The sequence below is a fragment of the Tauraco erythrolophus genome, chromosome 10 (genome assembly GCF_009769465.1).
Source record: "Tauraco erythrolophus isolate bTauEry1 chromosome 10, bTauEry1.pri, whole genome shotgun sequence".
Taxonomy (NCBI): domain Eukaryota; kingdom Metazoa; phylum Chordata; class Aves; order Musophagiformes; family Musophagidae; genus Tauraco; species Tauraco erythrolophus.
In genome coordinates, this window is record NC_141474.1 from 7254341 (window position 1) to 7268705 (window position 14365).

At 52.1% G+C, this 14365-nt stretch overlaps 1 protein-coding gene across 2 annotated transcripts in view; it reads left to right on the forward strand.

Annotated features, from left to right (window-relative positions):
- The first annotated feature begins 7975 nt into the window (after positions 1 to 7975).
- The window catches only part of PRRX1 (paired related homeobox 1), a 38433-nt gene continuing 32043 nt past the window's right edge, over positions 7976 to 14365 (forward strand). For both annotated transcript variants that reach the window (XM_086617560.1, XM_086617561.1), the window contains exon 1: positions 7976 to 8216. In XM_086617560.1, coding sequence (XP_086473686.1) covers positions 7976 to 8216 — 241 coding nt within the window. The remainder of the gene's footprint in view (positions 8217 to 14365) is intronic.

Sequence of the window (14365 nt, forward strand, 5' to 3'; positions counted from 1 at the left end):
GGGAGAAAAGACGAAAACAGTGGTGCCAATTTGTCTGCCCAGACTCTGATTATGAGAGGGTTGGGGTTTTTTTTTCCTTTCCTGCAGAGGAGAGAAGCTGGTGGGACGCTTTCTCTCTCTGGGGTTAGGGATATCTGATATCCAGCCCAAGAGCAGTCCAGCAGACTGAACTTTCATCTCCAGCAGTGAGGGATTTTACAAAAAAAAACAACAACCAAACCTTGTGGATAAACTTCTCAGCTAAATTTGCAGGAGATCTTGGAGTTTCTGCTGGGGAAATCAGGGCCATTCAAACACCTGATTGTAAAGAGCAGAGATCTTTATAACATGCGTGGAGAAGGGGAGAGAGAGGAGATCGTTTGGAGGGACGGAGGTGGTTTCAATACGTCTATTTATTTATTTGCGTGCCCCGGGCCCTGCCCTCCTCCCGCCTAGCCGGCTATCCAGTGACCCTCGGTGCTGATTAAAGTTCCCGGGTGACCTCTGAGTGCTTTTGTTACCCTGCCTGGTAATAAAACCCCGGTTAAACGGCTGGCTTATCCAAACCCACGGCTCCTTAAGCAGCCAGCTCTGGAGCCAGCTCAAGTCTGAGCCCTTGTGAACACACGGCTTAGCCCTGATTTAGCTTGGCTAGCTCTGTTCAGCTGGCCTGGGGGAGTTCCCTGTGGCCATCTCAGTGCCCCCAGGTAGCCACGATAGGTGAGCAGGCAACCTGAAATGGCCACAGCCTGGTCTCTTACTAGGGCAGAGTCCTGGCTCCTGAGGCAGGTAACCCCACTGGAATCCTTGAAGGCAATGGAGGAGGCTTAGTGTGATGAAGACAAGTGTCATCCACCTGCAGGACCATGCCCTGTCACCCCGTGCTCCTGGCCACTGGAGCAAAGCCATAGTGGGGAGATGTTTGTGCTGACGCTGCTGCGGTTTCCTGGTGGGATCTGTGAACCCCTGTCTTATGTTGTCTTGAGAGGCCACGATGTGTGTCATCTGCTCCTTCCGCCTCAGACATGGTGCTGATCTTTGAGATCATCTCAGGGCAGTACTGCCACACACCTCCTGCAGAGGCAGCCTCTGGGGCCAGAGGCAGAGCAGATAGCCACATGAGCATCGCAGGTAGCCACATGGGCATCACAGGTAGTCACATGGGCATCACAGATAGCCACATGGGCATCGCTAGCAAGAGCAAAGCCAGGGAAACGAAGAGCTGAACTCCAGTTCAGATCCATGGACTATCCAGGCTGGAGATGAGAACATTCCCTTCCTCATAGCCCTTTTTCCACTTGGTGGAAAGCTGATAGAAGAAGAAAATAGGAAACAAGTTCTTGCCATTGCCAGCTGGTGAACGTGCTTGTCATCTCTGTTGAAAGCTAGATGGCAACTGTTGAAACTCTGTCTTGAAATCTAAAAATTGGGACTTGTACAGACAAACCGATGAGCAAATTTCCACTGTCTCAGCCCCCTCCTCCATTTGTGTTTTATAAATGACAAGGCAAGGGAAGGGCTCCAGCCCTAACTGGATAGAGGCAGATCTGGGCAGGGCAGATTGGAAAAAGTAGGAGCCCTGCTAGTGAAAACTCCAACCCAGGTGCTGCACAGACAGCCCAGCAGCCCCTACCCTGAAAATCAAACCTCTGAGACTTGAGGGTACCCCCAAGGGCCAGACAGATAGGACTTTGCAGAAAAAACATTCAGGAAGAGATTTCCCTGACTGCATTTGAACCAGGAGTCCTTCCTCAACCCTTAGCTGAGCATGCCACCAAGCCTGCTACGTGGTGCCGGTTGCCATGATGGTTCAGGTATAGTGTGAGGTGGCTTTTTTTCCCCCCTTGGGTACTACGTACCTTCACATCCTTCCTTACTCCCGCCCACAGGTGGCCAGAGGAGATGGCAAACAGAGAACCCCTTAGGTGCTACCCTGGGCCCACCTCCCTGATTACAACTGGTACCCAGCAAAACAGATATAAGTGCGTGGCCTTGCCTCACTATACACGTGGGGCTGGACCCCCATGCGTTGTGCATGTGTGCAAGGGCTCTCCTGCCTCAGGTTCTAAATCTTGTACAGTGTCAATGCTGTGATATTCCTAAATAAGTTCCCAAAGCCTAGTATTTATCACACCCATGAACCAGTAACAAGCCACCTTGCTCTGACTGGAGATGTGATAGCACTTCCAGGAATGATTGTGTGTTATGTGAACTCAGCCCCTGGTTCCAAACATTATGCAGAGGAATAATAAATCTCAGTTTTAAATTGCTGCCCCATTTAAGCTTTGATTAGACTCTGATGGTCTGTTCACCCTGGAGCTGCTGGTATTAATCTGCATGCTAAACCCTAATTATAAACTGCTCATGGCATTTCCAGATGATATCAAGATGTTTGGGATTAAAAGAAACCCTGATGTTGAGTTTACAGCTTGAAATGACTGTAGACTACCTGATCCCCACAGATCTAATAACACACCTCTGTGCGGGAAAAAAGGGAGAAAAGAGGGAGGTTTGGCCCAAGTGTGTAGCAGGAGTTTGTGGGGGAGAGGTCTGGCTCCAGAGTTGAGTGTGTGCATACCCAAAGGCTCACACACACGTGTAAGGTGATACACCTATATGCACATGCATGTTCCTGCAGGTGCTCTCTGTCTCCAGCTTAGTGTAGTTCTCATCCAGCCCTGGGCAGAGCAAATGGAAAGAGGCTTAATCACAGAATCACAGAATCTTAGGGATTGGAAGGGACCTCAAAGGATTAAGACCAGATATTTCTGTGAACCGGCATGGCAGGGTGATGGGAGGAAAACTTTCAGGGCAAAAGAGTTCTGGTTTGGCTCCCCAGCACCTGGGCATCGGCAACAGGGAGCCCAGCAGCGGGGATGTCACTGGGCTGAGCAAGAGATGGGACAGTGTGGATGCAGCCTGAGAAGTGGGCAGCAGCAGAGAGGCGCTCTGATTTGATGTCTCTCGTCAGCTCACCCCTAAGGAGCTGTGGCTGATGTTTTGGGGTGCAAAGAGGTGGAGGTCTATCTCGGAGCGCTCCCTCTCCAAAGTGCCTGCTGCGATAGGCCTAGGAGAGGAGTAAGCATCATCTGTGCCCTCCTGTCCTCGGAATCACCCATCTGAACTGCTGGCACCCAGCTGAGGTCCTCAGGGGAGTAAGCAGCACTGGAGGGTACCGAGCATGTCTCAGAACAGCTGAGCACCTTGCACAGTTAAGGCCTAGGAGAGCAGAGCAGTAATAAATTGTGTGTACGTTTTGGTGGGGCTTCCTAAAGGCACAAGCTTGTGCGATGGTACTGGCTGTTGGCTCCTCCTTCTCCTTGCTGCCTTCCTGCAATATTATTTTGAAACTGCTAGGATGAAAGAAATTTGGCAGATTGAAAAAGGGCTGTAAGACATTACGTGCTGACAAGTTTCATGAAAATGAGGTAGGGGAGAGAGACCCAAACTACTTTCCCTCACTGAGCAAACTGCTTTGCCTGAGTGCCATGATATTATTAAACAACTGAGAATCCACACCTGTGTGTCACAGCCTCCACAGGTTCTTCTGCCTGTTTTCATTTTTTTGCTTATTTAACTCAGGTGGAAGAGAAGATATTTAAGGTACCTGAAACAATTGTGTGGTCTATGCTGGGAAAGGCATGTGATGTGGTGGTTGGTGCAGAAGAGCTGAATGTGGGAGCAGAGCAGGTGAAGGCTTGGTTTACTCAGTGCTTGGTGCCTCCCTGCAGCCTACTAATGCTGACCACAAGGATTGTGAGCTGCTCTCAGGATGTTACTGCTGCCCAGCTGCTCTGCATATTTCTTGTTGGCTGTGAGACCCTTGGGAAGGTTTTCAGCTCCTGTTTGTTTTACCTGAAAACTGTCACCAAGACTGCAGCTGTATGTGCTAGGAAGATCCTTGTTCAGGCAGATGAGAAGGTGAGGGGAACATTTCTGAGGGTTTATAGCATACTTTGGCAGCCCGTATATTGGAGCTGGGAACCACAGGAACTCCTGTGCAGGATTTCATGGGAAATGGCAGGAATTGGGGCAAACACTCAAGTTGGAGATTTTCTCACTGATGCTGCAGATTGAGCTTGTAATTTTCTATGAGAAAAGAAAGCAGAAGCAAATGTGCTGGTCATCTGCAGAGGTGCAGATCTTTGGTTTTCCCCTTCTTTATATGCAACTGGGGGATGGAGAATTGGAGAGTTTGTGGCTTCTGCTTCACCTTCTCTGAGCATCAGATGTGGTCACAGCGTAGGAGGTAGATAGGTTTTGAAGCAGGGCTCCAGCTGGTGAGTTTCATTGATGTCCTTCAAATGATAATGGCTTTTGGGAGCAGGAAGGGCCAAACTGGGGTCTGGCTGCTGTCTGCAGTGTGAGGCTTGGCCTTTCAACCATGGGTGCTTTGCTTTACCTAGCAGATTTCAGGGCCTTTGGGCTTTATCCTCTCCTCCCCTGGTAGCAGAGGCTCAGAGGTCCCTGCCTTGTTGGGAGTTTGAGCAGGAGGCAATTGTTCCCTGGACAGCCTGGGAAGGTGGAAGAATGGGGCTGTGAGCAGCTGCCAGGCAGGCACACGTTGGAAAGGAAAGATGGGACAGGAGGATGGTGGGGAACGGGAGCTATCAGTTCCGTTGACACCAGGTCAGTGGTGAAGTGGGAAATAGATGTCTAACTACTTACTTCATGGCCTGTGGGATGTTGAAATGGTATGTGCGTTTGCTATCATGGGAGTCCTGTCTAGCTTCAGGGTCATGAGAACTGGGGTACCCTATCACCTCTGCTTTGGGTTTGATGCTGAGGACATGTTGCCTTTGCATCAGTTTCTCCATCTGAAACGGGGGGAAGTGTGTTGAGATCTTTGGATTACAGGGGGCCATGGTGTGGCTTATACCTGTCCTATGGCTATTTATCCTGCAGAAACTCCTGGTAGCCCTAGAGCGAGTGCCTGGGCTGGCTACTGGATGCTCACACAGGAAGAAACTGATGCAATTGAGATGGGTGGCAAACACCTCATCCTCTTCTACCTTCACTGCTGATGGCTGGAGAAGATGAACGCTAGAAGGCAACGCTCTTGAGCATTCAGGTAAGGTGTTAATATCTGCCTGTACCTGAAGTTTTCTAAAACTTTGAATCAAGTTGAAGGAAAACTAATGAAGGGATGTTTCATGCTTGTCCTGTAAAGATGGTCCTACTTCTGTTTGAGTGGCAGGCTAAGATCTGTCACTATGTAGGGATCCCTTGGCTTGTTTACCCAGGAGCTTAGAGAGCGTGTCCTTCATCCCCTCCTCATCTTTCTGTTCTCTCCCTTCTGCTTGTCTTTTGTTCATGATCTTTGTGGGCCACTTTTGTCCATCACTCACTTACCATGTGACTTATTTCCTGCATTTGACAAGTTCCCTTCACTGATCTGACCCAAGCACTGCAAGTGCACCTTGGCCTAGGGCCTGCCTGGTCACAGCAAGATGAAAGACGAGCCACAGCGCTGTGGTGTTTTGTGCAGTCTTGAAGTCCTACCACTGTTCCCAACCCTCTTTCTTTTGAAACAGAGTGAGCTGGAAGAGTTTCCCTTGGGTTCATCACGCCTCTCAGCAGAGTTCTCCCACGCAGTCACAGAAATCCAGTTGTGTCGCAGGAGGCATCTGGGAAAGGAGGTGTTTAGGCTGTTTCCAGAATGTGAATCTGGCATCCCATGTTGTTCTTCAGCCTGTGGGTGCTGCATTTATGGGGAGCACCTGTGGCTCACTTGAGGTGAAAGCCACAATAGCTGGTCTTGGAGCTGGGCCCCTTTATTGCCTTGCAGGAGAGACTTTCCCTTCGTAGCAGATGCACACAAGTTGATGTGGTCACCCACAGCACCAGCATGCTTTCACCCATCATCTTTCCAGGGGTCTGCTGGTATTGGGCTGTATTCCCAAACCCCAAGGCTGGGAGAGAAGGTTGTCTGAAGGATGCCCTTACTCCTGAGGAGATCTTAATCAGGAGATCCTGAGGAAAGCAATTCTTACCAGGGATGTCTGAGGATATCGGTGAAGGTGACACAGAGCTCTTGTTCTGGTTTCTGTGGCTTCTGCTGTCACCCCCATGGCAGAGGTTGCCTGGGGCTAAGAGCAGATCCTTCTGCCAGTGGACAGGGATGTTTGTGGCTGGGACTCTGCAGCACCCACTCAAAAAAGCCAGGTCAGTTGCAACATCCAGTTGAAGGAGAACAGGGAGAAAGAGGGTAAAACCCGGCTCACCAAGAAAGAAGGCAGCCAGGTCTCTGGGAAAGGCAGAGAAAAGGGTGTTTCATGCACTGAGCAGCTCACAGGAGTGTGTACAGATAATAGTTCTTCAGAGCATGGAAGTGCATACACCCACCCACTCTGCTGTGCCTAAACCTGGAGACCCTGAGAGCCAGGGCAGAAGATGCCAGTGTACAAGAGCCAGCCAGATGTTCCCTCACATGCAGAAAAAGGGTCACACCAGTATGCAATGAGGCACACGCCGCTGTGTACATAGATGCACACACTGGTTTTGGGTGTATATGCACCCATGCATTTCTGCGTACACCCAGTGCTTTTCCTGGCCTTTCCAGCCTGTGCCCACCAGCTTTTCTTGCCCCCAAGCCGAGCACAGCAGAGCCCTGCAGCCCTGCCATGCTCATTTGGGTCTTTGAGACTGCAAAGGGTAAACTGGGACCGGGGGCGGGAGGGGCCTGAAAGCAAACTAATGATGAAAATGTCTCCTCCATGCCTGTGCCTTAATTAAATGCATGGAGAGGCTTGGGGAAGCACATCTGTTTTCAATCTGGAGCCCTTTGATGGCATCAAATGTTCTTTCCCCAGATCAGGGGGGATGGAAATTCTGGCTGGCTGTGGCAGCTTGGAGCCCAGGCTCCAGCCACCGGGACGCAGCAGCCTTTCCTGGCCGGCAGCACCCTATCCCTTGCTGCCAGCCGTGCGGCCCTCAGGGCCCTTTTGCAGGAGTGAGGGTCCAGGGGTACCTCCCTGTCCCTCTACCTGTCCTTGGCCACACGGGCCAGCTGGGCCAGGCCAAACTGCTGGGACCTCTTTGCTTGCTGGCCGAAGGAGCTCTGAGCGTGTCCTCCTCCTCCTGTCTTTTGGTGTTTCTCTTTTCGGCCTTTTTCCCCTCTCCCTTTCTCTTCTGCTCTTTTGATTTTGCCCTCCTTTTGGTCTGTCTTCTTAGTTCTCTATTGCACTTTTTCTTCCTCTTTCACTATTTTTCCTCTTCCTTTCCTCTCTCCTGTTCACGCTCTCTCTTCCATTTCTCTTTGTCACCTTTTCATCTGCATTTCTCATTTTCACTATGTCTCTCCTCCTGCTCCTCTCCTCTGCCTCGGGAGCCCTTCCCAGGGTCGTGCCCACCCTCCCCTCCAGGTGCAGCTCTGGGTGACAGGCAGGGAGGGGGGGGACCCCCACACACCCCCTTCTCGCCCCCTAATCAGGAGCTTCCCCATCCACACCCCACGAGCAGCTAACGAGCGCGGCGGGGCCGGCGCTGCCCACCCCCGTCCCGGGGGGGGGGGGGCCGAGCTGGTGCCACGTCCCGGCGAGGCCCCGCGGGCCGCCCTCCCCCGGGTGCCCGGCGCGGCCGGAGCGCCGCGGAGCCGCCCCCGCCGTTTGAAGTGCGGGGCGGAGGGGAGGGGAGGGCAGCGCAGGGGCGGAGGGAGGGGAACCGCCGGCAGCGGAGGCGGAGGGACGGGGCGCACCCGCCCCAGCGGCCCCACAGCCACCCTGCGCCTCCCGGCCGGCGGCAGCTCCCCGCGCCGCCGCCCCGGCGCCCCGAGCCGGCCGCGCCGCCTCTCCCCTCCGGCATGTTTTAAGCGCGGCCCTGCCCGTTCCCCTTCGGGCTTCCCCTGCCGCCGTCGGGTCCCGTCCCGTTGCCCCCCCGCCTCCCCCCCACTTCGGTCCTTGCGCATCCCCCCGCCTCGAAGGGCCGGTGGCTGGGGGGGGAGCGGGGGCGGTGGGCGCCCGGGGGGGGCGAGGGCAGAAAAGCCTCGCTCGACACCATGGCGTCCAGCTATGCCCACGCCATGGAGAGGCAGGCCCTGCTGCCCGCCCGCCTCGACGGCCCCGCCGGCCTGGACAATTTACAAGCCAAGAAGAACTTCTCCGTGAGTCACCTGCTGGACCTGGAGGAGGCGGGCGACATGGTGGCCGCCCAGGCGGACGAGGGCGGCGGGGAGCCCGGCCGGAGCTTGTTGGAGTCCCCCGGGCTGACCAGCGGCAGCGACACCCCGCAGCAGGACAGTAAGTGCGGGGATACCACCCCCCCCCCTCCCTTCCATCCCTCCCCGGGGCGAGGGGCCGCTGCGGCCGCTCCACGTGCGCCGAGCTCCCGGGGCAGAGCGGAGCGGCCGGTGCCGGCCCCGAGGGGGCTCCCGCGGGGAAGCGGCGGGAGGAGCCGCCGGCCGGTCCCTGGGCCGGCTAGTTTCGCCCCCCGAGCTGGCCGTGGGCCGTGCGGGAAGCCCGCGTCCCCCCAGCGGGGCTGGCACCCCGCAGCGGGCGAAAGCGCTTGTTTTCCCCCAGCCGCGTCCCGGGGAAGGGGAGCGGCGAGCTGCCCGTCGCCGCCGTGCCGCGCTCGTCGGGTGCGGCGCTGCCCCGCTGCGTCTCCCTTCGGGGGACCCGGAGGAGAACAGGCGGGGCGGGCAGGATCGGGCCCGCGGGCTAAACCCCCGTGTTCGATCGCTTGCCATGGGGGGCTGAGCCCGGGGTTGGGCTGGACGGGGCGAGGCGCGGCTGAGCCGCTCTCCGTCCGTCCATCCATCCGCCCGTCCCTCCTGCCCGTCGGAGCTGGGACCGGTGCCGTGCTTTGCGGGACACCGGGAAGCTGCTCGGGGATCTGGATGGGGACCGGACGGTTGTCCGACGACCTGTCCGGAGCATTGCGGCTCCTAAACAGCCCGGGGGTGTGTGCGCGGCTGGAAAGTGGAGCCGCCGGTCCCCTCCTCCCCGAGCCGCGGTTCTCCTGGTGCGGGCCTGATGCCGGGCCGGCGGGCAGGGCAGGGCGCAGACCTGCCTCTCAACTGTCCGTCCTAACGGGTCCTCGCTTAGGAGCGCAAGTGGCCGTAAACCAAGAGCCCAGCAGCCGGACGGCTGCGGGGATGGGCGCCGGCTTTGCGCGGCATTTTCCGAGCGCCGCTTGTTATTTTCCAAGAGCCGTGCTGTCAGAAAGGGCGAGCCGCGGCGGAGCGGGATGAGGTGGTGCGCAGGGACAACAGTTCCCCCCTCCCCTTACCCTCCTTCTGCTTTCTGTTTAAAAAAAAAAGAAGTATATATATCCCTGGACGCGATTTTCGTTGTGGGTAAGGGCTGGCTGCGGCCCCCTCCGCCGTGCCTCCCGAGGGCAGGGGCCACGGCTGCGAATACGGGCTTTCTTTCGAGGGAGCCCCCTATCCTGGGCCGGGGTCTGACCTGCGGCTGCCGGTGGGGGGGAAAAAAAAAAAAAAGAAAAAGAAAAGCGAAAGAAAATTGCAATGTAATTGCAATTGCCATTTTCGTTTGCTTTTCGTTGTTGCTTTTTTTTTTTCCTCCGGGAGCCGCCTCCGACCCTCTTTTCCCTGCGGATCCGACGTGGCTTTCCCGTTATCCCGGAGGAAACCGGGCTGGGGAAGTGGGGAGCCTTCCAAAAAGCAGCCACTCCTTACACTGCCACCGTGGGATCCCCGAGTTTAACCGCGGCAAAGCATTTTCTCCGGGCGAGAAAGCATCACCCCGGGGTGGGTTTATTGTGGGAGCGCGGTCGGGAGGGGAGCGAATGGTGCACTGGGGGATGGATTTAAAAAATTTCCCTTTCCAGGACCCGGAAAAATGCGATTTCTGGCTCTAAAGGTGTATATTTTAGCAGAGAAGGCAGTGATCGCTGCTCCCCCTCCTCCTCGATTCTGCTCCTTGTGCCGCAACGCTGTGGCCAGAGGGTTGCCGAGATACAAACCAACAAGTTTTGTAGACAACTCTTTTTTTCATTCTATTTCCCTCCCCGATTTCGTTTATCGTTTTTTATATGGACCCGATTTACTCCTAATGCTGTCCCTTGCCAACTGCTGAGCTCTCTGGAGCTAGACCAGTCAGCCTGGAAAAGAGGGGCTGTGTTTCTCTGATACCCACCCTGCTCTGAAACCATGAAACGGACCAAAAATCCCAGTCCGAGAACGTCTTCCCCAGCCAGTATTGCCAAGCAGAGACCAAACTACAGCTTCAAATAAATTAGAAGTTCTCTGGATGCTGTAAAAGTTTTAATGCCGTTGCAGTGAATTAGAAGGTTTTGAAAGTATTCTAAAGTAAGCAAAAAAAAAAAAAAGGATAAATTCTCCCTGGTTTATTGGGCAGTGCTGTCATCTGGGCTTTCTGGCTCTTTCACTGATGTGTTTAGCAGATCCTGTGAGTTTCCGTGCCTCAGTTTCCCCACCCGTTGCATGTGTTTTGTGAAGTGTTTTGTAATCCGTGCAGGAAGAGGACTGTGCTGGAGCTAGGCAGTGCGGCAGAGGTATGAGCTTTTCTTGGTGAAAAATGAGAGCTGGTTCAGTGGAAAAGCTAACACAGGGCTCGGTTATTCTCTGTGTTAGTGAGGGAGAGAAGGTAAAAGAAATCGTGGAATGTCTCAAGAATAGTAAAAATGTTCTTCCAACGTGGATGAAAGTCAGCTAGTCTGTCACCGATTTTTGTCCCAAACGAAAGTGAAAAGCCAAATTATTGGCACTATTTTTGTAATCCAGAATTAGGGGGAAAAGTTTCACAAATGACAGAAGGTTTTACTTGGACATTTGAGGTGGAAGGAACTATTTCACCAGTAGCTCGTTTGAAAAAGATTCAGGAGAAAACGTTTCTCTTTTAAAAAAGAAAAAAAAACAATATCCCTGGGAGTAGCTGCAATTTTAACATTTACAGGGAGAACTGTCAGCGTACTAAGGAGCTGATTTTTCAGTGGTGCTGCGAAGCTGTCCCTCTCAGTGACTTAGTTCAACTTGCAGCTCTGAAAGCTGTACCCTAAAAGCTGATAGAATTCCCAGCAAACCTCCCTGCTTCTGCTGCTTAGCCAGGAAGACTTTGTGATCTGACTTCCTCTTCGTTGCGAAACCACCTGCTAAGATATGACCAACTCTTGGTTTGCTAGCAGGGCTTTCGCTGATTCTGGCTAAAACGGGGGTGAAAATGTGGGTCCCAGCTCAACAGAGAGGACCCCTAGAGCTTCCCAGCAATCAGCTCTTCTTGTTCCTGTGTCCTTTAGGGATGGCAGAAACTTGTACGTGGCGTTGGGGTTCCCAGCGCTCATGGCTGTGAGCAGGGTTAATTCTCCAAATCCAGAGCTGGTAAGCTTTTAGCTTTTTATTTTTTTAAGATAGCGTTTTTGACCTCTGATTTTTTTTGTTTGTTTGAGTCTTGCTGTTGATGGCTCGTAAAATGAGGTGGAGAAGTGCAGCCTTGAGCAGCAAAAGAAAAATTATTACGCTCGGATTTCTTTTGTGAGGAATGAACAAACCCCGCTTTGGTCCAGTACGTGCACCAGTTCTGCATATTGGAGCTATTATTGTCCTTTAATTTCTCTTCAGCATAAAAGCAACGGCAGTTTGGGGGCTGCGGCTCTCTCCCAGGCTGGCAGATCACGTCGGGCTGTCAGGGCTGGTTCGTGATTAAAGCTGGGGCACAGCCTGCGGCTTCCCACGACTTCTGCTGTCTCGGCGGGCATCGTGACCCCTCGGCACTGCTTCTTCTTCCAAAGGAAGCAGAAGCCGGCCGGGAGGAGGTGAGTTTCTTTGCTCAGGCTGGGTCAGGCAGAGCATCTTTGCTGGCTTCAGCCTCCTCTTCTCAGGCAGCCGGTTGAGAGCATGAGGAAGGGCTTTCTCAGCCCACACGTTGTTTAGTGGTGGATCTTGTTGCCTCAGGATTTTGCAGAGACCAGAAATTAAACGGTTTCAAAAAAGAACAAGAGGGATTCGGGGAGAAGAGGGGCCTGAGGATGGTTCTTCACTGCAGCGCTGTATGGAGGCAGCGTCCGGCTCCCGGAGCCGGGAGTCTCTGGGAGTGGAAGAATGAGCTGGCGCAGAGATCGCTCCATTGCTGCCTGGACTTACACCCTCTGACTCTGTCGTTACTGGCAGTCTGAGACAGGATCCTGAGCTGAAGAACCTTTGGTCTGCTCCCACCTGGCTGTTCTGTATGCTTTAATTGCCTCTTTTAATTAGAACAAATGAAGTTGCTGCAAGAGTAAAAGGATGTGTGTAAATATCAAACCATTTCTTTTTTTTTATTTTTCTGATCCTGAGGTTGTCTGCGGTCCCCACCCTTCACAAAAAAAATATACCTCCTTAAAAAGAGGTGGAAAAGCTCTGCCACTGCTTTGAAATGTGAAAAGCAATTCCGTGGGCTGCTGAGTCGCATGGAGGGTGGAGGTGAGGGGGAGCGCCAGGGTTTTCTTTGGGGGTTTTCTTTGCAAACCTTTGCTTTATCTCGAAGTACTAAGTGGCTCTTTTGTTAGTAAAACACAGCCCTTATTCCCAGAAGATGCTCAGACTGTAGACCAGGGACGTGCAAAAAATAGAAAGGGGGGGGGGGGGGGAATGCAGGGTAAGTTGATTAAATCTAGGAGCGATTTTCTTCCGCTCTTGTCCTGCATAGCTGGTGGGCAAAGGGAGAGTCTGCGGGAAGCAGCCGGCTGCTGAAGTCCACAGGTTACCCCAGGTGCGCAAGGGAAACCAGTGCCTTTAACCCTGCCAGCAGCACTGAGCATCCTTACAAGGTGCTGCCAAGAACGACTTTACAGAACCAATCCTCCTCTTCCAGCAGCTGATGTGGAAAAATTGAGGATCAGGTCAATATTATTTTTAAGGCACTTGTTTATGTTATCTGTGTGAAAAACAGCTTGCTTTTTCTTGTGGGAGTAATCTTTGTGTGCTGGTTATGCTGCGCGTATCCTAGAGGCTTCTTGCAGGAAAAGTGAACCATGTTCACTAGAGTAACGGTTGAGTAACAAGACAGATAACTAATACAGAGTGGTTAGAAGTTTGATTAACTTCTTTCATCCGTGTTCCTTGGCCATATCTATTTAATTTCACTCTCAGGCTGGCTGGTGCATGGTTATTCTGTCAAGTATTTCACAGCGTTGGCTATTCTTCTTACATCTCTGAATCCTGCAGTTCAAAGGGAAAAAACCATTTTGTGCTTTTCACAAATTTCTAGACCTTCTGGATGTAGACAAAAGATGGAAATGTGACTCTGTCACAAGCTTGAAGTCTTAAAAAAAAAAAAAAGGCACCAAAAATCAAACAAAAATGTATTAACAAAGGAGAAAAAGCCATGTGAAGGAGGGAGCTGACTCAGTTTGGGAGTGCTGGCCATGCTGCCCTCCTTTTGATGGGCAAAACTAGACTTCTGTTTGTTTGTGAATTTCACTTTTTTTGATCATAATCAGTTTTGCTTCCTGGTTCTCATGGTCTCCTAATTTGCTGCTGGTATTTGTGTTTTCAATCCATCCGCACAAAGCTTCCAACTTTTTAATTTGAAAAAGATTTTGCTGAAGGTTTTTACTCCCCCCCCCCTCAATGTAATGAAAATATTTCCATGAAAATTAGATTTTGAAATCTCTCATAAAACTTAAAGGTTTGGTCTAAACTACTAGAACACTTTTAATGAACATCAGCTTTCTGTCATCTGCACTGAGTTTCCACTACTAGCCAGTCCATTTTCCATCTTTTTGATGATGTATAAAGCGGTGATCGCATGGGAAAATATTATCTCAGAGTTAATTTGTGCAATCCTTACTCACACGAGTCATTGCATGCAGTTCAATGGGCTGCTTATATGTATGCCAATTGATGAGTATTAGCGTTTAAAGACTTGACCAGCGGCTTTGAGTCATGCAAAAAACTTTTTTTTTTTTCCAGGCTGGTGGAATATTTCTGCACTGGCTTGAAACAGTTTTGCTGTCTGCGTTTAGGGGCACGATCCTTTTGGCAGAGGTGTGACATGCATCAATATATGTGGTGTTAGGAAGCCTGGAAAAAAAGCACGAGCGTGGACAGAGTATAAGCAGGGGTGGCTGGGAGGGTTGGGCGTTTGAGAAGGCAGACATAGAATTACAGGGTCATAATTCTTTTGAGGACGTTTTTTTTTTTTTTCCTTCCCCCGGTAACTGAGTTTGCTCCCATGGTTTTTGACATCACCAGAATGTCTTGATGGGATTATAGGTGTTTATTCTGGGTTGGAAGTTGTTTATGATATATTTAATCGGTTTTGAAACCTATATTAAGTAGCCTTGAGGGAGCTGTGCTCTTGCTGGGCCTCTGTTGCATAATGAAGTACATCACGAGTATTTACCAAGTGTCACAATATTCCAGACTTGGGCCTCTGTTTCTGGGGAGGATGAATCACTGCATTGCTTGTTCCCCACCCTACTCGCGTTT